The following is a 26003-nucleotide window of genomic DNA, read 5'->3' on the forward strand; positions in this document are numbered from 1 at the left end:
ACCAAAAACATACAATTCGATATATCACATGTCCCAGATTTTTTTTTGATAGTTTTTCCCGATTTTGGGGGAGGGGGTGCTCCCCTTCCATTAGAAGATCCCATCTAGATAATTGAATATTTCGAAAAAACATCATAAGGTACAACTATGGAAATTTTTTCAGAATTTTAGTTGGTAGCTTCGACTTACAGCGCCATTTTGAAATTCAACTTTCAACTATTGAAAATTTCAAAATGCTTGAAAAGTTTGAAATGCAACGTCCTTTTGAACTGTGAAATCAGTTTTGACCAAAGTATCATAGCTTTGGAGTAATGCGCTGCTGAAGTTGCAGAGTACCTCGAGACAATGTGAAAATAATGGAAGCTCCTCCACCCACCACCCCTGAGGGGGCTGGGACCGAACTGATTGCGGGTTTCTTATTTATTGGGTGGGTAGATATTGTAAAAAAAATCAGCGAAATCGAAAGACACAACTTTCAAAATACCATTTTGGTCGAATTTACATGGAATGACCCAGAGGTCAAATAAACTCATTGACTAGTTGCCAAAGTCGTGACTCACAATCAGTCGAATTTACTTCTTCTTTCAGTTATAGCAATAGAATTTTGAAAGCCAATGATGGCGTCTCAGCATGCGATGAATCGAAAAAACAATAAGCTGAAATTCGTATTCGGCGCTAAACCACAAGGACCTACCTACGAGATCATCGAAAAGCAAGCTGAGATTCGAATACGGAACTCTCAAATACCTAATAAACCATTGTCACGCGATTTTTTCAATATTTGCAAAATTTGGGAACCAATTGGGGGAGGATGGAGCTTTGGAGAGTTCAATTCGAAAAACTGAGTTAATATTCGTATTCATGTGCTCTCGAAAACATATAAAATGATACATCAAACAATATTTTGATATTTTTGTTGCGTTTTGACCAAATGTTTTGGACTCCGTTACTTCTCCATGGTTTTACAAATCCTATAATAAAAAGTTCATAGTTGTAAATATTATGAAAATGTACGATTCGTGAATTTTTTCAAAATTTTCAAATCAAGTTTACATATCAAAATATTGGAAACGTTTTAAAAATTGAGCCCTTGAAAAATCTCAACTTTGAAATTCCTGACGAATATTTTTCAAACTAGTCTTATTGTCTATTCCTCCAAGAATTTAGGCACAATTTTTCAAAAAATGTTGCGAATACTTTCAGCTTCACAGTTTCAAAATTCAAAACAAGAGTTACAAATGTACTCACTGATTTACATGTATACCTATTAAAATATTGTAATATGCTCTACCTAACTTCATTCTTCAAACAACGAGAGGAAGTAGGTATCTACCTACATTCAACTCACAAAGCAAATAAAATTATTGAATTGAGTCTACTGAAAATTACTTTGGATAATATATAGATTGAATGAAATCGAAAAAAAAAAAATGAAAATTGTTTATAAGTTATATTATGAGACGATAAAAACGAATCAGAAAAGCACATTTCTTGAAAATACAACTACCTGGGTATTGAAAAATGTATAACAAAAATGACCTACAATGAAACAACACGTAATAAATTATAGATTGCATTAATTGAGAATGCAGGCACTTACACGAAAAAAAAAATGTAAAATATCTTCTGCATACTATACCTACGACATTAACAACAAAAATCAAAATAAACATTACATTTGTAGAGATTCAACTGCTAAAAAGCTCGAAAATCACATTTTTATGATCGAGAATAGTAATTTAACCAAACAATACCTATCTGCGTAAAGATTCAACCACAATTATTACAAAACCAGACACCTATGTACATATATTTACCTACTCCTGAAGAATGACGAATCATTTGAATTCAACTATTGTGACTATACGAAGGGATACCAGATCCGGAAGATGGTCCCAGAATTCCTTTTAGGCTGAACAGGATATTGTGGATGGATAACAGCGGACTGAGGAGCATTTAAAGTAGGTGCAGCTGCAGATATATTCCCTTCAGGTTGAACAGGATATAGAGGATGGGTGCGAGTCAAGAAGACATCATTCAAAGCAAGTGCTGATACATCCCCTTCTTCACAATGGACGTCTCGCTGAGTGGCTGGTAGTTCTCCATTGCAGCAATAAATTAATAATCCGGACATTATATGTATACCTGAAAGTAAATTCAGACAACAACATTACAATGGTGAGTAATGATTATAACCAGGAACATTGCAAGAGTAGTAACAGAGTGTCTACTGTCTACTGAAATCCACGAGAGCTACCTTCGAGCTTTTTCGCGCCTTTTTCGTACTCCCAAAATGAAATTTTGTACGGCGTCAATGTCGTCAAATTTACACATATTTAACCTCCCTCCCCCCATCACGTCTTCTCGCCCCTCTCCACCAATTTCATTCAAAAGAACGAAAGAATTGTGGAAAAAATTTCACGCAACCTATAACAAGGGTTGTACAGATCATTGAAATCCAGAGTCAAGACATTTTTAGACTAGGTATATTTACTTTTTTGAATTAAAAAAAATTCGATTTGCAAAATTTTAATTTCTCTCCTTGCTCCAGATTTTGTAAAACTACTCAAGTATCTCATTGTTTTTGAACAAGCATTTTTCAAAAACTTTGAATAAAAGTCAAGTTTCCCAATCGAAGAGAGAGCAAAAGAAAACTTGTGATTTGAAACAGTTTTTTCTGTACACGATACTTTCTTGAACCAATCTAAGCGAAATGGCCCTGTTCCCAGATTTGGACAATTATGATGGATTATATTTGGATATCTCCAATGAGAATTTTTTAAGAATCTATATTCTAAGAGGAACGCGATTTTTATGCATAATTTTAAGACGTTGCAAAATCTAAAACCTTTGTTGATGTTCTTTAAGAATATAGGTACGAAATACTTACATACCTATCTTCGTGAAGCACAAACGACTCAGCTTGTATTTGTCTTTACGCGATATTTCAATTTCTGTCTCGCTAAAATTTAGTTCATAAGTCGTTTTGTCTTCACGCGATTCTTCAATTTCTGTCTCGCTAAAATTTAGTTCATAAGTCGTTTCGTCTTCACGCGATTCTTCAATTTCTGTCTCGCTAAAATTTAGTTCATAAGCCGTACGAATCGTGAGTAATATGTCCAAGAATATACATATCTCACAAATTATTAACAAGGAACTGGGAAGCTTTGCCCGAATCTGAAAACGAGCAAAAAGATTACCAATGGTTGAAATATCAAATCTACGATTATCTCAAGTCTTGTGCGATAATAACATCACAACAAACTCACTTTTTTAACCCACATAACAGCGACCAAAAAGATCACAAATTGTACGAAATCGAATCCCATAATTATATAATAGACTAACATAGTATCAGCACCTAAACAAAAACAACAAATTAACATTAACTGTTCGCTCGCGTACCATCATTCTTCTTAGTCTTGATCACAAGTTCTCACGAACAAATCATACTCACCTACGAAGTGGGCAATATCCGGAGTATTGAGCCAATGAAATACATGCGTCATCAGGTTTTTAACCGCGATAGTAGCCTAAGTATTGGAAAAGAAACAAAAAAAAATCATTTTAATGGACACTAACTACCTACTCGATTTTACTCAAACTTCATCGAGTATCAAAAAGAATGGCTCGTGAGATGAATTATATAAAATTATTTTTAAAAAACCTCAAATTCAAATTTTACTCTCGAGACATAGGTAGATACTTTTTTACATCATAGACCAATGGCAACTGTAATTTAGGGGCATTGGTATAAATTTCATTTTATGATAGAAAAAATGAAATATGGTGTGTGATGTAGGTATTACGACTTCAAAAGGAATTTTTTGGGCACGAGAATCAATTGTCAAACTTCACAAGAAGGCTGAAGGGCCCATGAAGATTCGGCTCTTTATTTTTCAAAATTTAATTACCTATATGATCGCCTCTCCATAAACATTTTTATACTAGCTCAGTTCAAAAATGTCATTAATTTCTCAAGAAAAGAGAAGGGATGGGCGAGGCAGAATTTTACATTAGAATTTTTCACGTTTCCAATGTCTTCAAACATCTAACGATTTTTTTCAAGCAAACGCGGATGCCAAAAATAAAGTACATAATACCTATTACCTACGAATTGAAAAGTTTAATGGAAAATTTGAACGAAATTTGGGGGGGGGGAATAAAATATAACTACCTAACAATACATCGAAATAAAACAGCAAGTTTCAAAGTAAAATAAGTAGGTAAGAGATAAAATAGATAACACTTGAAATTTTTAGCAATTTTTGGCAAGAAATGAAACTTTGACTATTTTTACAAAAAACGAACTTTTTTGCTACGTTTGGCAGAAAACCAGACTCGGTCATTTTCAGACAAAGAGAACGCTGAAAAGGCAGAGTGATCAGCTAGAAAAGGATGGAAAAAATGAGTATCTAGGTGTTTTCAAAATGGAGCCAAGATTTGAAAAAAATACATGCTTTTATTTCAATAGGTACCTATCATAATATCATTCTATCTCACGAAATGCAGGTCACTTGCGTTGATACATTCAACTGTCCGAGTGGCCGCCGCGTCGCGGAAAGAGGGAGTCCTGAGGAACATTTACAGCCCTTGTCCTCAAAAAAAAGTCGCCCTACTTACAAAATGGTGGCCATTTTGATTGACAGGTCAGCCGACGACGCGACAGCCGAAATTGCAGATTTTGCGTTCCAACTCCTATACAGGAGTTGCACAAAATTTTTCAAAACGTACAACTGTAGTTAAAAAGATCAGGCAAAAAGTCACCACTTGTCAAAATTACAAGTGCTAAAGTTCCTTTTTCGATTTTTGGTGAATTTTTTGAAAATCAAATTCAGGCAAAAATGAGGCGAAAAAATCAAAATTTGACCAAATCGACCAAGAAAGCTGCAATTTGGGATATACCCTATTTTCAGCATGCCAAAACGATTGGAAACTGTTTCAACCCGTTTTGAGCCGTTCTGGAGCCTCCAGCAGATTTTTGAAACTCGAAATTTCTACAAAATTTCATCAAATGGAGTTGGAAAGCCAAAATTCATTCTGCAAACGAATTTCAATGCGCTACGAAGTTAACTACAGGTGGGTTTTAAGTCGTTTTGGAGCCTCCAGTACATTTTTGAAACTTGAAATTTCCCCAAAATTTCATCAAAAGGAGATGGAAAGCCAAAATTCATTCTGCGAACTCAAAAAGTTGTTGCAAAACACTAATTTTTCGGATTTTTGCTTGATTTTTTGACGAAAAGAATGACATGTCAACTCAATAACTGGCTTATCGCTGTATTTTTCTCCTACTATGCCTCGAGTTACGTGTTTGTGGGATGTCTGACTCTTCATATTGATGGGGCTAAATTCCAAACTAAAATGATGGTTTTTGTTTAGTTTTAGTGAAGGTTTTAATGCCTACCTACGTCTACGCATTAATAATAAATGCAAAATATGTTTATCTACTACTGTAAATGTAAAACATTTTCTCACTAGTAAAGATTACATCGCTCACCTTAACTTGGCACCATTGATGTAATTTTTTACATGATTTGTCAAGTTATAAGGTTAATGACGATCAAAACTTCGCAATTATCACTTATCACAATTATCAACGAATCGATAAAACAATAATTTTTCACAAATTAATACGAGTACAAAAACCCCAAGTGTCTGGGTACACTCAACACTGTCTACGGTACTCACCAAATGTCCCCAAAGTAACCAAATAGGAAAAGGTTTATCTTCAAGTTTATCCGGATCCATTTCGGTTGACTGTTGGAATTTAAGTATTATAATTTATAACAGCAGCAACAAAAACACAAACTCAAAAAAGGTCCACGTCAATTTCAATTCAAACTTTAAAGCTAATAATTAAATCAAACTTGAAGTAAAATTACCCCCGAGTCAACACTCACTGCACTGCAACAAGACGTAACAAGTGAACAACTTGCATGTACCAACCTCATACAATATACAATACAAAATGCTGAAACGATTAATCCATATCATATTCGATTTCACATTCGTAGCTATAAGTAGGTAACTAGACGCACGTGAATTCGTCTACAGATTTTATCTGACACGAGCAATTTTAATACTATAAAGTATATATTTTTATAAAATAATATAGATAATAAAAACAATTCGAATAAGTATTAAAATATTCGCTATCGTCGTCAGTTTTATACTTTTTAATATCGTGGCTGTACGCTGCACCGCTCCCTCCCACTACAGTATACAGCACACGTAGCGTCACACCACTGTGTATTTTTATACATTTCTCCGAAAAACGTCCGTTTCTATGTTTTTCCCCTATCTCGCTGGCCGCAGTTTGTCCAATTTCAATAGATGACTAAACATCCACATTCCACTCTTAAGATGAGACGTATTTATTGTCGATTTGTCGAAGTACCTACAACTACATATATATGTGCATATTTGTGCTTCCTTAAGTAATTTTAGTGCTTACCTGCCCATATTATGTAGTTATACTTGGAGTTAGTTCCAAAATCCATCAACTTCATCCTCAGTCACAAATACTTTGAAAATTAATCTCTTTAGAAAAAATCTAAGTACCGAACTTCTGACTTCATCTATTAAAAATTTCACGTTCTACATTTTACTCCATTTTTTTATAGGCACTTATTGTTCGATCAAAAAAATATTTTTTTTTCTTTTTCCCCAAGAATGGGAAATGCGATGTTGAATGTAATTAAAAACGGACACATACCCACTTCATCTTGACTCATATTTTGAGTCTCGTAATGGCAAAGTACCTACCCAGTAATTTAGAAGTTAATTTCATCAAATATCTTACTGGAGACCAGAATAACGTGTGATTGATCAAAAATCGTAACTTACTTACAGGACCAATTATTTTTTGTTTATGGGCAGCTGAAATTTTTTAAAAACCACCTTCACATACAAGTAGTTCCCCATATTTTGTTAATAAAAAAATTTTAAAAAAAAGAGTAAAATTTGCGTCTGTTGACTGACGATGAGTGACCGAGAATTTCCAAGTAGGTAGGTATAGCAAAATACTCATGTCACTAAACAAATAAACTCATTGATTTGTGGCCAAAGTCCACAAAACCATCCTTAATGAATTTTTTCAGTCGAAGCAAAAATTGAATTCAAAATTTCATACCCGAAACCATTTTTCTCCATCGTCGGTCTAAGATTCCTTAAAATAAAATCTTCAAAACTAGTTTTATTACGATACCTTCAATATCATAGGTATTTATTCCTCCAAGACTTTACGCACAATTTTTCGAAAACGTTGTGAATACTTTCGAGTAGGTACACTGTTTCAAAACAAAAGTTACAATGTGCTCACGGATTTGCAATATATTATATTCAGTATAAAATTGTAATATCTAACTTGACTCTTCAAACTCACAAAGCAAAATGCAATTATTGAAAAAAGTCAACTAAAACCATTATACCTTCGATACATGGAGTCAACGAAATCGAAAAAAAAAAATGAAAATTGCTCACAGTTACATATGAGATGATAAAAATGAATAATAATAATAAAAAAAAAAAAAAAAAAACACACATACATTAAGAAGTTCAACTGCAATCTGCACAAAATTAGATACTTCCAATTTCTTGACAATAAAACTAGGTAGGTACCCATTGAAAAATATATACCTAATGAAAATTATAATGAAACAATCTAATAAAATTATATGCATTAAGTACGAGATAGGTACGTACTTAAATATTATTTGCATAAAAACAAAAATTATAATGAAAATTAAAAAAAAAAAATAGAAAATCTTCTGCACACTCGTACGAAATTAAGACCAAAATCAATACAAAATAACATTCGTAGATTCACGAATAATCAATTAATTGGACCCAACTCCATTCACCGAAGGTTGAGCAGGATACAGAGGACTTGGTTGAGAATTGGGATGAAGCTGAGTACACTGTACACCTGCTGGATAGAGATGAACATGAGGATAAGATTGGATGAACTGGGCAGCATTAAAGGCAGGTGGAGGTGCGGTTACATTCTTTTCTACATTACGATGGGAATCTTGCTGAGCACGTGGTAAATCGTTAGAAGTTATTTGATTCAATTGAACGATGGAGTTGTAAATCACCAGCGCTGAGTAAGCTTTAAAAACTGAAATAAGAAACCAATATAGAGTGACTAAGATGATATAATATACATTCCTACGTATCTACTACATTACATATGTGATGATGAAATTTTATCGTATCTATAGTAAGCCCAAGTATCTATTGAATTACCTAATGATCGTTTTATACCTTTTAAATCAGTTTTTAATCATTTTTTATTTTATTCTATTTTAGCCAATTTTTTCAATTCTTATAGGAAATTTATCGATTTTCTGTACTTTGAAATGATTCTTCTAGAACGCTGAATTTTGGTAAAATTGCCGTCGGTCTTATGTAACTTTTAAAGATTTTAATAGGATGTCTGTGTTTTTATACCATTTAACCAGTTTCAAATGCAGAAAAAAAATACACACTTTTTTGGCTATTTTCAACAAAAAGCCAAAAGGCTGGACCTTTTGTTACTTTCTGGCAAAATTTGAGCAACTTTTGGATTTTTTGCAGAAAGCTAGACGTCGACAATTTTGGCAGAAGACATATTGTCTCTCAACAATTTTGGACAGAAATGTGAAACTTTTTCGAGATTTTCGTCATGAAAGTGAGCTATTTATTGGCAAGTTTTTAATAGAAAGAAAGCGAGAGTTTTGGGTGATTTGTGGTAAAAAAAAAGGCAGGACTTCGACAATTTAGTAAAAAACAAAACCATTTGAGAAGAAATTTGAAATTTCTCGCATTTTTTGAATAAATGAATGAAATATTTTGTTAATTTTATAGGTATGCGGTGGAAAGCAGGACTTTTTGGCAACTTCTGAACAAAAAAAAAATTCTATTAGAGATCATTTGACACTTTTTAGCAAACATGTGAGGCATTATTGGAAACTTTTGGCAAAGAAGTTTTCTGTAATTTTGTACTTCAAAAATAATGCTAACAAAAAGCAAGTGAAGAGTGATATTCCAAAACTCGCTTTGTCCATTTTCACAACTTTTCAGGAGAGAGGAAAAACAGTTTCCCTTTAAACGGGTAAATTGGCTTTTTAGGCGAGTTTAACACTTTATTTGGGTGGATTTATGATGTAGGAGTGTAGGACGTAGGTATACATTTCATCCACTAAATACTGCTGAAAAAAATTTCAATAAAAATGAACAAAGCGCGTTTTGGAACATTATTTTTTTTTAAATTTTTATTGAATTGGCTATTTAGGTGAGTTTAACACCTCATTTTGGTAGGTTGATGATGTAGGAATGTGAGTTAATACTTCATCTACCAGGTACCACTGAAAACCCAACTTTGATAAAAATGGACAAAGCGAGTTTTGGAATATCACTCTTCAAGTATTTTCTCAATTAATGCCAAAAAAAAAAACAACTTTCTCGAAATTTTTGTTAAAGAATGAGATTTTTTCGCTGTTTTTTGGTAAAAAAACGAAACTTTTTGGAAATTTTTGGGCAAACAGTGAAATTTCTACGATTTTGTTCACCAAAAAAGGACAAAGCTTTATAGAAATTTTTGAGGGGAAAAGCGACACTTTTTGGCATTTTTTCCAAAAAAATATCTTTTTTAACATTTTTTGCAAAAAATTGAAAATGTTGAACAATTTTTAGCAAAAACGAGATTTTTTGACAATTTTGACTTATGACGAGATTTTTTTCTATTTTTGGTCAAAAAACAACCTCCTGTGAAAAAGTGAGATCTTTTGACGATTTTTAACAAAAATATGAAGCATTAAAGGAAATTTTTGGTAAAGAAGTTTTCTATAATTTATACTTCAAAAATAATGTTAACAAAAAGCAAGTGTTTCTCAATTAATGACAAAAAACCACTTTCTCGAAATTTTTAATTTTTCATTGTCGAAGAATGATATCTTTTTGCAATTTTTTGGTAGAAAATGAAACTTTTTGAGCAAACAGTAAGATCTTGACAATTTTTTTACGTACCAAGAAAACGAGTTTTTTTTTAGCAATTTTTGGGAATAAAAGCGAGACTTTTGGCATTTAAAAAAAGAAATGAACTTTTTAAAAAAAAGTTTCAAAATGTTGAGCAATTTTTGACGAAAATTTTGACTTACGATGAGATTAGTAGTCATTTTTGGCTAAAAAGCAACCTTTTGTCAAATTTAGTAAAAGGCAGGTAGGTCTTTTCAGAGACTTAAAATTACGTACCTAAGTAGAAATTTTTAATGGGCAATTTTGACATAAAGCAGGTAGGTAGTTTGGCAATTATTGACAAAAAAGTTGAACTTTTGCACAACTTTTAGTAGAAAGGGGAAATTTTATGGCAACTTATTAAAAAAAAGTAAGAATTTTTGAAACATTTTGCAAAAAGCGTAATTTTTTAGAGATTTTTGGAACCAAACAAGTTTTAAAAAAAAAATCAGACCAAGATTTGGAAAAATTGAATTCTTGAAATTTTTTCAAAAAAAAAGTATCTTTAGTTTACAAATTTTGAGAAACTATCAATTAAACAACAAAATTTTGCCAAGGTAAAAAATCGTCGAAATGTAAAAAAAGAAGTCAAAAAAGAATCATTGCAAAATGAAGTTATTAAAAACTGATGAAATGTTGACAGAATTTATCACCGCTTCGATGGTCACGAAAATATGTTGGCAATATTCTAATAAATTATTTCGATAATTTCAAAAATCCGTCAAAAATTAAAAAAATCGACTCCAAAAGCTATTCAGAGATTCAAATGGATAAAATTTCGATTCGAACGCGGTCAACGGGTCGTAAAAGTTGTCTTCAACTTCAGCATTGGCAAATTTTTTCACTGAGGAATAAATTTAGATAAATCTAAGTACAGAATTTGTGAAAATTACTCACTCAGAATCAAACCGAATGCCAAGTCCAAACCGTACAGAGTATTCGAATACTCAATACGAATTTTGTGTAACTGGTCCTCCGGATTTGCTGTCGTCGTACTCGAGTATTCTGAGCGCTGAAGTGGATCTGATTCTTCAGAGTATTCCTCCTTGTTTCCGATCATCGCCTTATGAATCGCCGTACGAATAATAAACTCCTTCATGGTATCTTTGAATTCCTCCTTGTTTTTGATCGTCAACATACGATTATGAAAAAACTCCTCCGGGCTTTCTGAGAATAATTCATCGTCGTAAAACTCGTCATTGCTGTCTGGGTATTCCTCCTTGTCTTCGATTGTCACCATACCTTGAGAAAAGTCCTCATAGCTGGTGATATTTGCACAATTTAATTCGATCAACGCGTAAATGTAGTAGAACATTTCCAGCAGTACAAATACCACGCAAATTATTAATAAGGGACTGGAAGGTTTTCTCTGAAAGCGAAATGGAAAAAATTAGCAACATTGCAAGGTATCTATGATAAGCTATAATAAGAATAATAATTAAATAAAAGCAGTTTCTAAGTATACGAAAATTTCACAAAACTCACTTTAATGATCGTTAAAGTAGCAGCAAGGAATACCAAAATTTCCACCACTCGACTCGACATGCGTGCTATGTAAATATTCGAAGCCATGGAATATTCTAAATAGAAAAAAAAAGTTTACTGCTGGTGGTTGCTAGGTTGAAAAAAAATCATCTTGGTACTCAGTTACTCACCTAAGAGATAAGAGTAAATCGGGTCATCTTTCGAAATTATGCTATACCAGGACTCCAGTACATCGAGGATCTATTGAAAAAACATAACAAAAATTAGTAATTGCTCATTTGGATTGATTTATACTTAGGTACGAGATTAAAATAACATAGTATAGTGTATGTAGATAATAAGATGATTGACAAGCAAGGAAAGATGAATTCAAATTAATAATTTGTCATTTCAAATTCATTTATTTACATTTGATTAGGGTATATTATTAAGTCCTCCACATCTATCTATCCATAAACAGAAATTTACAGGGTAAGATTTACCAGAATTGATCAAATTCTAAATAAAATGCTCGACAAAATATGAAAACAAAAAAAAATAAAAGTATCGTCAGTAGAGGTAGAGGTACTCACCAAATTAACGTAAAGTAAGACATGAGCAACAGTCAGTAAAGATTTTCCGCAACAAGCTTTTATCATTGCACAAGCCATTTCTTCGAATTTACACACAACAGCAAGAGCACCCAAAACACGAAATCCAAAAAATGCGAACGTTGGACCAGTAATCGTAAATCAAAGTTGTATAATTTAATTAAAATATTCTCACTTTTGTTTAAAAAAAACGATATACTCGTACTACTGATGTTCATATCAGAATGAACAAGGAGAATGACGAATGACTGAATGAGGCGATTAAATTGACGATGCAACGTATCAAGTACTCGATCACACGATCATTATCAGACGTAACTGCAGGTTAGGACTTGAAGTTGCATGGTGATAGACGATAGTTGACTGATCTTCGGGTAAGGGAGCCAAGGGAGGGTATATTTATATCTTTATCGATGTAGTACGGTGAGTCATAATCTTGTAACCCACCTTTTTTGATGAAATGAAGCAATTAATTACTCTTCTTACAATTGCCCATACTTAATAGTACATAAGTACATATAAAAAAGGAACCTGAGTAATTCTCAAAAAAAAGGTCAATTTTGATGTGCATAATTTTGAAAAACAAAAATCATTTTTTTGGAAAATTTCAAGTGGGAATCATTTGTATACTTAAGTAGGTGTCCCAGATCCCTTCTCTATAGTGTTAGCCTCAATTCAATCCCCCCCCCCACTATGGGCCCTGGCCGGCCCCCCTAAAACGGCGATAATTAGGATTCGACCCTCATCGATGTGTAATACCTACTTATGTCAATTGATATGTTTTCGAGGTCGATTTTTTTTCGTAAAAAATCAGGGTAAAAAACAACGAAAAATCTAATGAAAGTAGTTCAGAGCTCCTAATGGGCTGTTCGAAAATAAAATCGCAGCTTGGTTTTATTCTAGATTCAGGTTCAGGTACTCTGATGTTGCTTAAGATTTCAGTGTGGGTTCTGTAGGATATCAAGTACATATGTAGGTGAAATCGAAATCATTGGGGAAGTTTTTTTTTTCAGTTACCTACCTAATTGAAAACGTCCATTGTCATATGCCAACCTTCAGAACATCTATTTAGGGCATTTCAAAGTCAATTGAGAATAGTTTCAAAAATATTTGCCAATAATTTCAAAAGTTCAAAGCTTGGCTTTTTTAAAACTCGATTTTCAAAACTTCAAAGCTTGCAAGCATTGTTACGGTAGGTAGGTAGTAGGTAGAGGTACCCACTATCCAGGTATTCACAACAATGAACTTTTCGTGATGAGATTCACAAAACCATGGAGGAGAGGATGCGAGTAGGAGGACCCAAATGTATGTACTTGAATAATGTTAAATGTGGTATGGCCTGAATACAGAATAGCTACACGTATAAACTTACATATTTTTTTTTGGATCCAACTTCTTTTCACCATAATATAGCCCCCAACGACCTTCAAAATTTCTGAAATATTGAAAAACGTGAAGTCGTGAAATTGAATTTTTAGTCGGGGGCTCGCTTAAGGATCAATTGCACCCCCATACCCATCCTCTGGGACAACTTTTTTCTTAAAGGAGGAGTCCTAAGGAACATTTCTAGCCCTTGTCCTCAAAAAAAAAAGGTGGCCCTACTTATAAAATGGCGGCCATTTTGATTGACAGGTCAGCCGAAATCGCAGATTTTGCGTTCCAACAAAGGACTTGCACGAAACATTTTTAAACTGTACAAAGGTAGAATGAGAGAGCAGGCAAAAATTTATCACCTGTCAAAATTTCAAGTGCTAAAGTGTCTTTTTCGACTTTTCGTGAATTTTTAAAAATCAAATTTTAGCCAAAAATAGGTACTTAGGTAAGTATGGGGAAAAATTTGGGATATACCCTATTTTCGACCTGCCAAATCGATTGGAAACTGTTTCAAACCGTTTTAAGCAGTTCTGGAGCCTCCAGTATATTTTTGAAACTTGAAATTTCCCAAGAATTTCATCAAATGGAGATGGAAAGCCGAATAAATTTCCCTCTGAAGACGACTTCAGATGGGTTAGAGTCATTTTAGAGCCTCTAGTGACTTTTTGAATGGTTTCATGGGGCTTTTAGGGAAATTAAAATTTCCAAAAAGTAGCTGGAAGCTTCAAAACCTCTTGAAACCACCATGCAGTCCACTTCATAGTGTATTGAAATTAGTTTGCAGAGTAAATTTCGGCTTTCCAACTCCATTTTAAGAAATCTGGGGGAAATTTCAAGTTTTAAAAATCTACTGGAACTTGGAAGGCTCCAGTAATTTCCAAAAATTGCCGGAGCTCCAAAACGACTTTTAATTCACCTGTAGTCGACTTCTTAGCGTATTGAAATTAGTTTGCAGAATGGATTTCGGATTTCCAACTCCATTTAATGAAATCTGGGAAAATTTTAAGTTTTAAAAATCTACTGGAAAGCTCCAGTAATTTCCAAAAAATTGCTGGGGCTCCAAAACGACTTTTAATTCACCTGTAGTAGACTTCTTAGCGTATTGAAATTAGTTTCCAGAATGAATTTCGGCTTTCCAAATCCATTTGATGAAATTTTTGGGAAACTTCAAATTTTAAAAATCTACTAGAGGCTCCAGTAATTTTCAAAAAGTTGCTGGAGGCTCCAAAACGACTTGTAATTCGCCTGCAGTCGACTTCTTAGCGTATTGAAATTAATTTGCAGAATTAATTTCGGCTGTGCAACTCCATTTGATGAAATTTTTGGTAAATTTCAAGTTTCAAAAATATACTGGAGGCTCCAGAACTGTTTAAAACGATTTGAAACGGTTTCCAATCGATTTGGCAGGTCGAAAATAGGGCACTTCCCAAATTTCAGAGTTCAAAGTCAATTTGGTAAGATTTTGATTGTTTCCCATATTTTTGGCCAAAATTTGATTTTCAAAAATTCACCAAAATCGAAAAACGCACTTTAGCGCTTGAAATTTCGACAGGTGATAAATTTTTGCCTGATTATTCGACCTACCGTTGTACAGTTTGAAAATTTTCGTGCAAGTCCTTTGTTGGAACGCAAAATCTGCGATTTCGGCTGACCTGTCAATCAAAAAATGGCGGCCACTTTGTAAGTAGGGCCACTTTTTTCTTGAGGACAAGGGCTAAAAATGTTCCTTAGGACTCCCCCTTAGGAAAAAATTTGTCCTAGAGGATCCCAGGAGGGTGCAATTGATCCTTAGCGGGCCCCCGACTACCTCTTCACTTTCAAGAAAAATAATCGTTTGAAGATGGAAAGGTGCTGGAGGCAGTTGATGGGGATCAATAAAAAATCCGACGTCATATTCGTGTTCAGCGTCACCAAAAACATATAATTCGATACCTCACATGCCCTTGATTTTTTTTCGAAAGTTTGGCCCAATTTTGGGGGAGGGGGCAGAAGATCCCATCTCGAAAATTGAATATTTCGAAAAAACATCATAAGGCACATCTATGAAAATTTTTTCAGGATTTTAAATTGTAGATTCCGTTTACAGCGCCATTTTCAAATTTAAACTTTCGATTTGAACGTTCAACTTTCAATTTTTGAAGATTTGAAAATGGTTGAAAAGTTCAAAATTCAATGCCCTTTTGATCTGTGAAGTCAGTTTTGATCAAAGTATCATAGTTTTGGAGGAATGCGCTGCTGAAGTTGAGTACCTCGAGACAATGTGAAAATAATGGAAGCCCCCAACCCGCCCTCTGAGGGGATGAGACCAAACTGATTGCGGTTTTCTTACTTAGTGAGTGAGTAGATATTGTAAAACAAATTTGAGTGAAATCGAGAGACATGACTTTCAAAATTGGAATTTTTTGGTTGAATAGACATGGAATGACCCTGAATTGAAAAAATTAACGAATTTTAATTTTTTTGCCATGAGTGTAATTTTTATCAACTTTTTCATGAAATACGTCAGAAAGAGGTCAAAATAAGACCACTGAATAAATTCAAACTTTTTTTGATGTTTGGAATTGAAAATTGAATTTTTGTGAAGTTTGAACCATAAGTAGGTAGGTACTCATATCATACAATTTTTTTAATCTTCGCAAAATTTTGAAAACAATTGGGGGGGGGAGAGGAAGCTTTGAAGAGTTCAAATCGAAAAAAATGAGTTAATATTCGTATATTCAGCGCCCTCGAAAACATGCAAAATGATATGTCACAATATATTTGACATTTTTGTTGCATTTCGAACAAAACTTGGGGGCTTCGGACCTCCCCATGGTTTCAAAGATCTTATCACAAAAAGCTCATAGGTAGTTGTAAGTATTACGGAAATTAAAAATGTACGCTTCGTGGATTTTTTCAACATTTTCAAATTACAGATCAAAATATTGGAAACATTTGAGCATGGAAAAAATTTCAAATGAAATTTTTGCTGAATATTTTTCAAAAAAATCATGGGAATCTATTACTCCAAGAATTTACGTAAGTGTATACTCACCTATGTACCTATAATTTTTCAAAAACGTTGTGATCGATATTTTCGACTAGACAGTTTTAAAACAAAAGTTACACATGTACTCACGAATTTACAACAATAGGTATATTATTTATTATATTTGAAAAAATTTATTGTAGATAATAATTATGCTTTAATCTTGACTTTTCAAACAACGAGAGGATCTACTTCCAAATTACAAAGCAAATAGGTAAAATTATTGAAAAAAGTCTACTAAAATTACCTTCGGTGCATGGATCAAACAAAATCCAACCAAATTAATAAAAAAATTAAAAAAATAGGAAAATTGCTTAAATGATACGATAAAAACTAATCAAAAAAATAGTTACTCAAGAGATTCAACTGCAATCTCTACAAAACGACATCGAATATCTTGAAAATAAAACAAGTTAGGAACCTATGAAAAATAACGAAAATTACAATGAAACAATTTAATAAGATAACCTACGTCATTTATTAAGTAAATACTTAGATATTATTTACATGAAAAAAAATGAATGATAAAAAAAAACAAAAATCAAAAAATCAAAACAAAAAAATGGGAAATCTTCAGCATACTTATACGAAATTAAGAACAAAATCAATAAAAATCACATTCGTAGAGACTCAACCGCAATCTCTAAAAAGACTAATGTACCTTCGAAAAGTCACGAATAATCAATCAATTGTACCGAACTCCACTCACAGAAGGGTGAGCAGGATATTGAAGATATGGTGGGGAATTGGGATAGGAATTGAGATGAGTATGAGGTTGGATGAACTGGGCAGCATTCCTTTCAACATTATAATGGACATGTTGAGAAGTTATTTGTTTCAATTCAACAACGCTGCTGTAAATCACCATCGCTGAGTAGGCTTTAAAAACTGAAATATGAAACCAATTTACGGAGTGATTAAATTGATAATTAAGAGTAGGTATGTATAAATAGTATCGTATCTACATAATTATGTGATGATTGAAATTTTATCATTTCTAGTGTCTATTGAATTAATGATAGATTTGTAACTTTTAATTTTTAAATCAATTTTTAATCGTGTTTAAGGATAAGTATTCTATTTTTGCCAATTTTTCAAATTTTACTGGAAATTCGGTTTTCTGTAATTTTAAATGATTCTAACGCTGAATTTTAGTGAAATTGTCTTCGATTTTTACGTAATTTTCAATGATTTTAATGGGGTTTTTGTGTTTTTATATGTGCCAATAAACCAGTATCAAACCACGTTTTATTAAATTTTGACAAATAAGTATCGTTCAAATTTAATTGATAAACTTACTATGTTGATGCCTTGCTAAAACTTGTTAAAAACATTTTAAAAATACCACAAAACACCAGTCATTACGAAACTCGTAAAAATTGCACAAAACGTTATTAGAATTAAAAAAAAAAAAAAAAAAACTGATAATATTTCAACAAACATGATTCAAATACCTACCTTCATAAAACTCGGGGCTCATACTCACGTTTTTTTTTCAAAGAAAACGTGATTTTGGTAGGTGACCAAAAATCTCGAAAAAATTGAGGATTTTTTTTTGTTGGAAATTTACAACAAAAAGCGAAGCGAATAATTTTAGAGAAAGGCTGGACTTTTTGTTAATTTCTTGCAAAATTTGAGCATTTTTCGAACAAATTGAGACTTTTCGATTTCGATTTCTTTTTTATTGCAGAAAGCTAGACTAGAATTTTGCACAGAAATGTGAAACTTTTTCGAAATTTTCGGCAAAAAAGTGAAATTTATTTGCAATTTTTACTAAAAAGCAATAGCTTAGAGTAATTTCTGGTAAAAATAAGCACGACTTTGACAGTTTAACAAAAAACAGCCCCATTTGAGAAGAAACATGGGATTTCTAGCACTTTTTAATTGAATGAATGAATAAAAAAATACCAGATTTTGACAATTTTATAGGTACTTATGCGGTTAAATGCAGGACTTTTTGGTAACTTCTGACCAAAACAAGAGACTTCTGGCTATAATTTCTGTGAAAAAGTGAAATCTTTTGACAATTTTCAGCGAAAATCTTAGGCAATATTGGAAATTTTTGGTAAAGAAGTTTTCTACAATTTATACTTCAAAAATAATGTTAACAAAAAGCAAAATGTTTTCTCAATTAATGACCAAAAAAAAAAAACACTTTCTCGAATTTTTTGTCGAAGAATGAGACCTTTTCGCAATTTTTTAGTAGAAAACGAAACTTTTTGGAAATTTTTGGATAAACAGTAAGATTTTGACAATTTGAAAAAAAACAAGACTTTTTCAGCAATTTTTGAAGAAATGCAAAATTTTTGACATTAAAAAAATGTTTTGCAAAAAAACGAAAATGTTGAGTAGTCTTCGACAAAAACGAGATTTTTTTGATAATTTCGACTTATGGCAAGATTTTTTGCTATTTTTGATCAAAAATGTGACAAAGGTGAGATCTTTTGACGATGTTTAGCAAAAATATGAAGCATTAATGGAATTGCTTCAAAAATCATGTTAGTAAAAAGCAAGTGTTTCTCAATTAATGGCAAAAAACCTCTTTCTCGAAACTTTCATTTTTTGTCGAAGAATGAGATTTTTTCGTAATTTTTTTGGTAGAAAACGAAACTTTTTGGACAAACAGTAAGCGATCTTGACAATTTTTTTTTTGGTATCAAGAAAACAAGTTTTTTATAGCAATTTTTAGAAATAGGTAAGCGAGAATATTGGCATTCAAAAAAATAAATAAATGAACTTTTTTTAAAAAAAATTTCAAAAAAGCGATAAGTTAATGTTGAGCATATTTTTTTACAAAAAAGAGATTTTTTCAACAATTTTGACTTACGGTGAGATTATAGTAATTTTCGGCCAAAAAGCAACCTTTTGTCAAATTCAAAAAAAGGCAGGACTTTTCGGTATTTTCCAGAAAAAAGTGAGACTTGTAATTGTAAATTTTAGGTAAAAAATATGAAAATTATGGGAAATTTTAGACAAAAAATAGGCAATTTTGGCAATTATTGACAAAAAAGCTGACCTTTTGCACAATTTGACGCAAAAAAGGTGATATTTAATTTCATTAAAAGGAAGTTTTGGAAATTTTTAGTAGAAAGGCAAAACTTTATGACAACTAAGTACATATAATAAAAAAAAGTGAGAATTTTTGAGACATTTTGCAGAAAGCGTCTTTTATTAAAAGCGATTTTTTGAATAAAACATGATATACGAGTATGTACCTATTAAGAAACATTTTTTTCCTATTTTTCTCTCAAAAAGTTGGGCCAAGATTTGGAAAAGTCGAATTCTTGAAGTTTTATTTTAAAAAAGTAACTAACTTTAGTCACCAAAGTTTTGAAAAAATAACCAAAAGTTACTTTCCGTAACTTTTTTGAAAAGTAACCGAGCACGAGCCCTGTAAATCGTTGTTCAATCATGTTAAAATATAACCTTAAGTTACGTAAAAACAATCGAATTAAAATTATTCAAAATTTGTTAAAAAACAAAAAAAAAAAAAAAAAAGCATTGTGATAAAAGCACATAAAGATGATACAAAAACAATTTTAAAAAAAGTAGGTAAGCATTGAAACCATCACAAATTTTGAGAAACCATCAATTAAACAGCAAAATTTTGCCAAGTTACAAAATCATCGAAATGAAAAAAAAAAGAATCCAAAAAAACCACACTACTTATGTAAAGAAATCATTGAAAATTAAAGTTATTAAAAACTGATGAAATGTTGACAGATTTTATCACCGCTTCAAATGGTTACAAAAATATGTTGGCAAATATTCTAATGAATTATTTCGATAATTTTCAAAATCCGTCAAAATTTGAAAAAAACAACTCTAAAAGCTCGTTCGCTTCTCAAATGAATAAAATTTCGATTCGAACACAGTCAGTACGGGTCATAAAAGTTGCATTCAACTTCAGCTTTTGGTAGAATTTTTTCACCAAGGAATAAAAAATACAGATAAATCTACGTAATTTTTGAAAATTACTTACTCAGGATCAAAGCGAATAAGAAGTCCAAAATGTATAGAGTAATCAAATAGATGTAACGTAATTCCCGAATAGCCTTATCCAATTTTTTTGTCGTATACAACTTATTCTCAAATCGATCATTCTGAATCCCGAAGAGGATCTGACCCCAGAATCTCATAATCGACTCTGGCTTAGTACGATAAAACTCTTCAAAGCTGTGTTTGCAATTCAACTCGATCAACGCATAAATGCAAAAGAACATTTCCAGCATTATAAATACCACACAAACGACTAATAAAGGACTGGAAGGTTTTCTCTGAAAGCGAAATGAAAAATTAGCAACATTGTTAGGTAAGTAGGTACATATGTACCTATGATTGATATACGTAAGAATATAATTATTAATTTAAAGCAGTTTCTGAATGAAAATTTCACAAACAAACTCACATTACGGATCGATATAATAGCGCCAAAGAAAATAAAAATTTCTACGATTCGATGCAACAATTGTGCTAATATATATCCATCGGAAGTCAGAAAATCTAAATAAAAAAACAAAAATTTACTGCCAGTGGTACATAGTTCTGGTATTTTCACGAGTAAGTAGTCTTTATGACAAAATATATTTTTAGTTGAAAAAATGAATCATCTACTCACCTAGGAGATACGAATCAATCGGATTGTAGTTCGAAGCTCCACTACGGGCACTACTCGTACTCGTATTCCACAATACCAGCACATCGACGATCTATTGCAAAAACATAATAAAAATTATTTGAATTACCTACTCATTTGGATTGATTTACCAGCTTAAAATAAGGTTGATAATAACAACGTGGAAGGTGTAGGTAACTACGAGGAGGTAATAAGATGAGGGTCATTCCACGTCAATTGGACCAAAAAGTGGTAGGTGGGTTCGGCGATTTTTTTGAAATTTTTCCTGTGGAAAGACCTTCCGAAGGGATGACCAATGGCGCAAATCGCAGCCCTCTAGCCCATTTTTAACGGCAGCCAGGGGGTGTCAAAGTTTTCAGTGAACCTAAGATATCATCCATTTCAGCAGTGGATTGCTCGATAATCGCGATACCTACCGAAATGGAACTTTTCCCAATAGTTAGGGGTTTTGAAAGGCTTTTTGGTGATATCATAAAAATCAGTGTTGCCACTTTTTTTTGTACAAAAAATTAGCTCAAAAAGTTTCAAAACGAAGTTTTCATATCGTTCCGACTCTCAAAAATTCTAAAAATAATATATTATGGACAACTGTTCATGCTGAACAACATATTAAAAAATTGGGATGGTAACTTGTAACAAAGTCGATTTAAAAAAATTTAAACTTTGCGAAAAAAATGCGTTTTTTTGATTTAAAACATGAAAAAAAGTTTTGATTGGTAAAGTTGACCCATTTGACCCCTATTTTTAGGTATCTGTTGAAAAAGTTGAAAAACCCGCTTTCACTCAATAAAATGAACTCATCACAAAAAATCAAAATTTGAAAAAATTCAATTTTCAATTTCAAACATCAAAAAAAGTTTAAAGTTATTCAGTTGTCTTATTTTGACCACTTTCTGACCTATTTCATGAAAAAGTTGATAAAAATCTCACTCACAGCAAAAAAATAAAATTTGCTTTTTTTTGAATTTTGATTTTTTTGTGATAAGTTAATTTCACCGAGTGAAGGGGTTTTTTCAACTTTTTCAACGGATACGTAAAAATAGGGGTCAAATGGGTCAACTTTACCAATCAAAACTTTTTTTCATGTTTTAAATCAAAAAATCGCATTTTTTCGCAAAGTTTAAATTTTTTTAAATCGACTTTGTTACAAGTTACCATCCCAATTTTTTAATATGTTGTTCAGCATGAACAGTTGTCCATTATATTATTTTTAGAATTTTTGAGAGTCGGAACGATATGAAAACTACGTTTTGAAACTTTTTGAGCTAATTTTTTGTACAAAAAAAAGTGGCAACACTGATTTTTATGATATCACCAAAAAGCCTTTCAAAACCCTTAACTATTGGGAAAAGTTCCATTTCGGTAGGTATCGCGGTAATCGAGCAATCCACTGCTGAAATGGATGATATTTTAGGTTCAAAGAAAACTTTGACAACCCCTGGCTGCCGTTAAAAATGGGCTAGAGGGCTGCGATTTGCGCCATTGGTCATCCCTTCGGAAGGTCTTTCTACAGGAAAAATTTCAAAAAAATCGCCGAACCCACCTACCACTTTTTGGTCCAATTGACGTGGAATGACCCATGAATGACAGCTTTGGCAGGCAACATGAATTCAAAATAATTTCAAATTTATATTCATCAAGTATTCACATTTGACTGTTATCAAGTCCTCGTCCTCATCACCATATCCATAAAGCGAAATTTACAGGGTAAGTATAAGTCAGTGTTGAGAACCGTTTGGATTTGAATTGGTTGTGATGGTTGTGGTTTTCAGAACCTTTGAAAATAAGTGGTTCTGGTTTCGGTTCTCAAAAGGTTCCCAGTTGTGGCTTTGAAACGGTTTTGTTTTGGTTCCAAAAGATACCTTTCACATTGTTCTTCCAAAATGGTTCTCAGTTCTTCTCAAACTCAAACGGTTCTGGTGGTTCCTTTTACTCCTTCTTTGATATTTTGCTGGTGGTGCTGGTTGTTCCACCCAGGGCTGGCACTTTTTCATTTTCTCGCCCAGTGCAAACTCTAAATGTTCATAATTTGGTGAAAAGTGTGACTCACTTTTGTAGGGGGGGGGGGGGTAAACAAAAAGCACAAAAATCTTGTCGATGATTAGCTGTGATGAAAGGAAAGGAGGTGAGATTGCAGCAGTACCACTGCGTTTTTTATACAAACACCTGAGCATGGAAAGAAAACTGAAAATGTTTCTATTGTTTTGATTTTTCAAATTCTGATATGGATTGAACAAAATTTTGAATTGAATTCAGAATTTCTTTTGAGCTGAAAAAAATCGATTGATCCCTTAATTTTTAATGAATTTTCAGAAGATCTAAAAATGATCAGGTTTTTAATCAACTGTTTTTTTTGTTTTTTTTTATGAAGTTTTTTACACTTTGGAATTTATTTAATACAAAATGTTGAAAATGTAGCTTCAAACTCCCCATCTTCCGAAATTGTTTGTTGAGATCGGCCCAATTTTTTCACAACTTTCTCAAGTATGCATGAGGGACGTTTCAAAAATATAAAAAATTACATAATACATTAGATTTCATTCAACAAGTTTTTCCAAGTTCGAAAAAATTCAATAGGCAGGAACTCAGGTTCAATTTTCAACAAGAATTGAATGATTTTTAAAAGAAGAGAATGATGAAAACTGGAACTCCGAAAAAATATTGTGAGCTACCTACAACTACGTAATCAAAAAAGTATAATTCGAATCATCATATCAGTTTTGGCCTTTTTTTGGGGGGAGGGGTTTGTATAAAAACTTGTGTATTTTTTTTTACACAAAGGACCTCATTTTCTGAGTAACCTCCTACAACTTTCGTCGCCAATTTTTCATAAAAATTCAGGATATTATTTTTCTTTTTACTTACTACTTCTTTACATGACAGAGTGGTCAGCTATGCAATCTATGCAACAGAAATGAAACTTCCATTTTTTTTTTCAAATTGAAATTTCAATTTGAGGGGCGAATTTTGATTTTTTTTGAAATTTTTATGCAAAAAATGGGGTTATTTTTGGAAATGTTTTGCTATATTTTTTTAAAAATTGAAATGTTTTTTAAATTTGAGGGATTTTGATTTGATTTGTATACAAAAAATAGGTTTACTTTTTGAAATTTTCGCCCGGTGCGTTGCACCGGGTGAAAATCTTCGCCCAGTGCAAGCGCCTGCTTGCACATGGACTTCCGCCGGCCCTGGTTCCACCAATTAAAAAATGGTTCCAAATGGTTCCAGGTGCAAAAAATTGGCAAAAAATTGAAAATTTGTAAAAATTCCCCTTTACCTCGCTTATTTTGCATGAAAAACATGAATTCTTATTTCACTTTGGTAAAAAAAAACAAAGTTTCAATGATGAGAGGACCAAAAAGAACCGATTCCTGAAAAGGGTTCTGATGGTTCTTCTTATTTGAAACTTGTTCTGGTTCTTGTTCTGGTTGTTCTTTCCTTAGTTTCCTTAAAAAACTCAATCGGTTCTAAATGGTTCTAAATTGTTTCAAAATCATTTTATATGGTTGTTCTTTCGGTACTTCTCTTTTCCAAATTTTGAAACGGTTCTGATGGTTCTGGGTCCCGTTTCAATTGACCTAAAAAAGCGGTTGTGGTGGTTCCAAACGGTTGTGGTTCCAAACGGTTCTCAACACTGGTATAAGTAGATAATGACGAAGTAGATACCATTAGTCCATTATCTACCAGACCAGAATTAATCGATTCCAGTAATAATTTCTGACAAAATATCATTATAAAAAACATAAGTAGATATCGTTACTATAGGTACTCACCAAATTGAAGTAAAGCAACACATGAGCAACATGTAGAAGAGATTTTCCGCAACAAGCTGTTTTCATTACACAAGCCATTCCGATTCGAATTCGAATTTCCAATTTACCGATAGCAGCACCCAAACAAAGGAATTCCAAAAAAATGCGAACGTTAGACTGGTAATGGTAAGCCCAAGGTACTTATGTAACTTAATTAAAACTTTCTCACTTTTTGTTAAATAACGAACTAAGTTAAGAACTTTAAAAATGCTTTCACGTTTACTATACTTTTGAAGTGTTCAGATCAGGATGAACGACGAGAATGAGGCGAGGCGACTGACGAGTAACGAGATAACTGAGATAACGTATCAAGAACAGTGCATGAAGGACTCGATCAGACCTACAAGTTAGAACTTGTACAACGACGAGAGACGATAGTTGACTGATAATCAGGTGAGGTGGGGTATTTTTATCAGTGTAGGTACCTACAGGTAGTACAATATTTTGTTGCAGTAGGGGGTGATTCATTTAATTAGGTACCTCGTTGTCGTAGCTCCCTTCATTCATATTTTTTGAGAGGGTGCAGTAATTAATTAATCTTCTCACAATTAACCATTACCTATAAGAAGAAAATGACCTTCAAGAGCTGAAAGACAATTTTTTAGGGTAGAAAAGGCCGAAAAATTGAATGAAAGTAGTTCATAGCTCCTCAAAGGTCATTCGAAAATTAAATTGCAGCTGGATGGTCATTTCATATGCCAAATCGCGACTGATTTTTGCACGAGGGGTCTTCGATTTTTTTCAAAATCAGATCATGTGTAGAGAGAGGTCATCAAACGATGACGAATGACGCAAACAGAATATTTTTTCGATTTTTTTTTTGGCGGAGCTGTGCAGAGGTTTCAAAGTTTTTCAAAATGGCCAAAAATGGAAAAATTTCAGTTGCAAATTGCTCCGGTTATGCGTGGTATAGAATTTTGAATGATATCAAAATCAGTGTTGTGGTCATTCCATGTCAATTTGACCAAAAAAATTCGATTTTGAAAGTCATGTCTGATGTCTTTTGATTTTGCTCAATTTTTTTTTACAATATCTACCCACCCAGTAAGTAAGAAACCCGCAATCAGTTTGGTACCAGTCCC

At 32.7% G+C, this 26003-nt stretch overlaps 3 protein-coding genes across 7 annotated transcripts; all 3 read right to left on the reverse strand.

The window, feature by feature from the left end:
- Positions 1 to 1426: 1426 nt before the first annotated feature.
- Positions 1427 to 6041, reverse strand: LOC135834607 (uncharacterized). 4 transcript variants are annotated; one of them, XM_065348529.1, is made up of 6 exons: positions 5689 to 6041; positions 3458 to 3533; positions 3270 to 3361; positions 2997 to 3177; positions 2895 to 2945; positions 1427 to 2145 (listed from the first exon to the last, which is right to left on the reverse strand). In XM_065348529.1, exons 1-6 carry the CDS (start codon positions 5746 to 5748, stop codon positions 1862 to 1864), a joined length of 744 nt encoding a protein of 247 aa, XP_065204601.1. In that variant the 5' UTR covers positions 5749 to 6041; the 3' UTR covers positions 1427 to 1861. The 4 variants fall into 4 exon arrangements, with proteins under 4 accessions (XP_065204601.1, XP_065204603.1, XP_065204602.1 ...); XM_065348531.1 differs by having other exon boundaries at positions 2891 to 2945; XM_065348530.1 differs by having other exon boundaries at positions 2891 to 3177.
- Positions 6042 to 7323: 1282 nt separating this feature from the next.
- On the reverse strand, positions 7324 to 12368 carry LOC135834608 (uncharacterized). Its single transcript, XM_065348532.1, has 5 exons — positions 12054 to 12368; positions 11652 to 11721; positions 11482 to 11576; positions 10894 to 11365; positions 7324 to 8119 (listed from the first exon to the last, which is right to left on the reverse strand). The coding sequence occupies exons 1-5, from the start codon at positions 12129 to 12131 to the stop codon at positions 7839 to 7841; spliced, it is 996 nt and encodes a 331-aa protein (XP_065204604.1). The 5' UTR covers positions 12132 to 12368; the 3' UTR covers positions 7324 to 7838.
- Positions 12369 to 16606: 4238 nt separating this feature from the next.
- Positions 16607 to 25329, reverse strand: LOC135834609 (uncharacterized). 2 transcript variants are annotated; one of them, XR_010556710.1, is made up of 6 exons: positions 25091 to 25329; positions 24883 to 24938; positions 21092 to 21182; positions 20882 to 20976; positions 20456 to 20750; positions 16607 to 17361 (listed from the first exon to the last, which is right to left on the reverse strand). XR_010556710.1 is itself a non-coding variant. In XM_065348533.1 (5 exons), the coding sequence occupies exons 1-5, from the start codon at positions 24958 to 24960 to the stop codon at positions 17159 to 17161; spliced, it is 762 nt and encodes a 253-aa protein (XP_065204605.1). In that variant the 5' UTR covers positions 24961 to 25325; the 3' UTR covers positions 16607 to 17158. The 2 variants fall into 2 exon arrangements, 1 of the variants encoding a protein (XP_065204605.1); XM_065348533.1 differs by having other exon boundaries at positions 24883 to 25325.
- Positions 25330 to 26003: the final 674 nt, after the last annotated feature.

The sequence above is a fragment of the Planococcus citri genome, chromosome 2 (assembly GCF_950023065.1).
Source record: "Planococcus citri chromosome 2, ihPlaCitr1.1, whole genome shotgun sequence".
NCBI lineage: Eukaryota > Metazoa > Arthropoda > Insecta > Hemiptera > Pseudococcidae > Planococcus > Planococcus citri.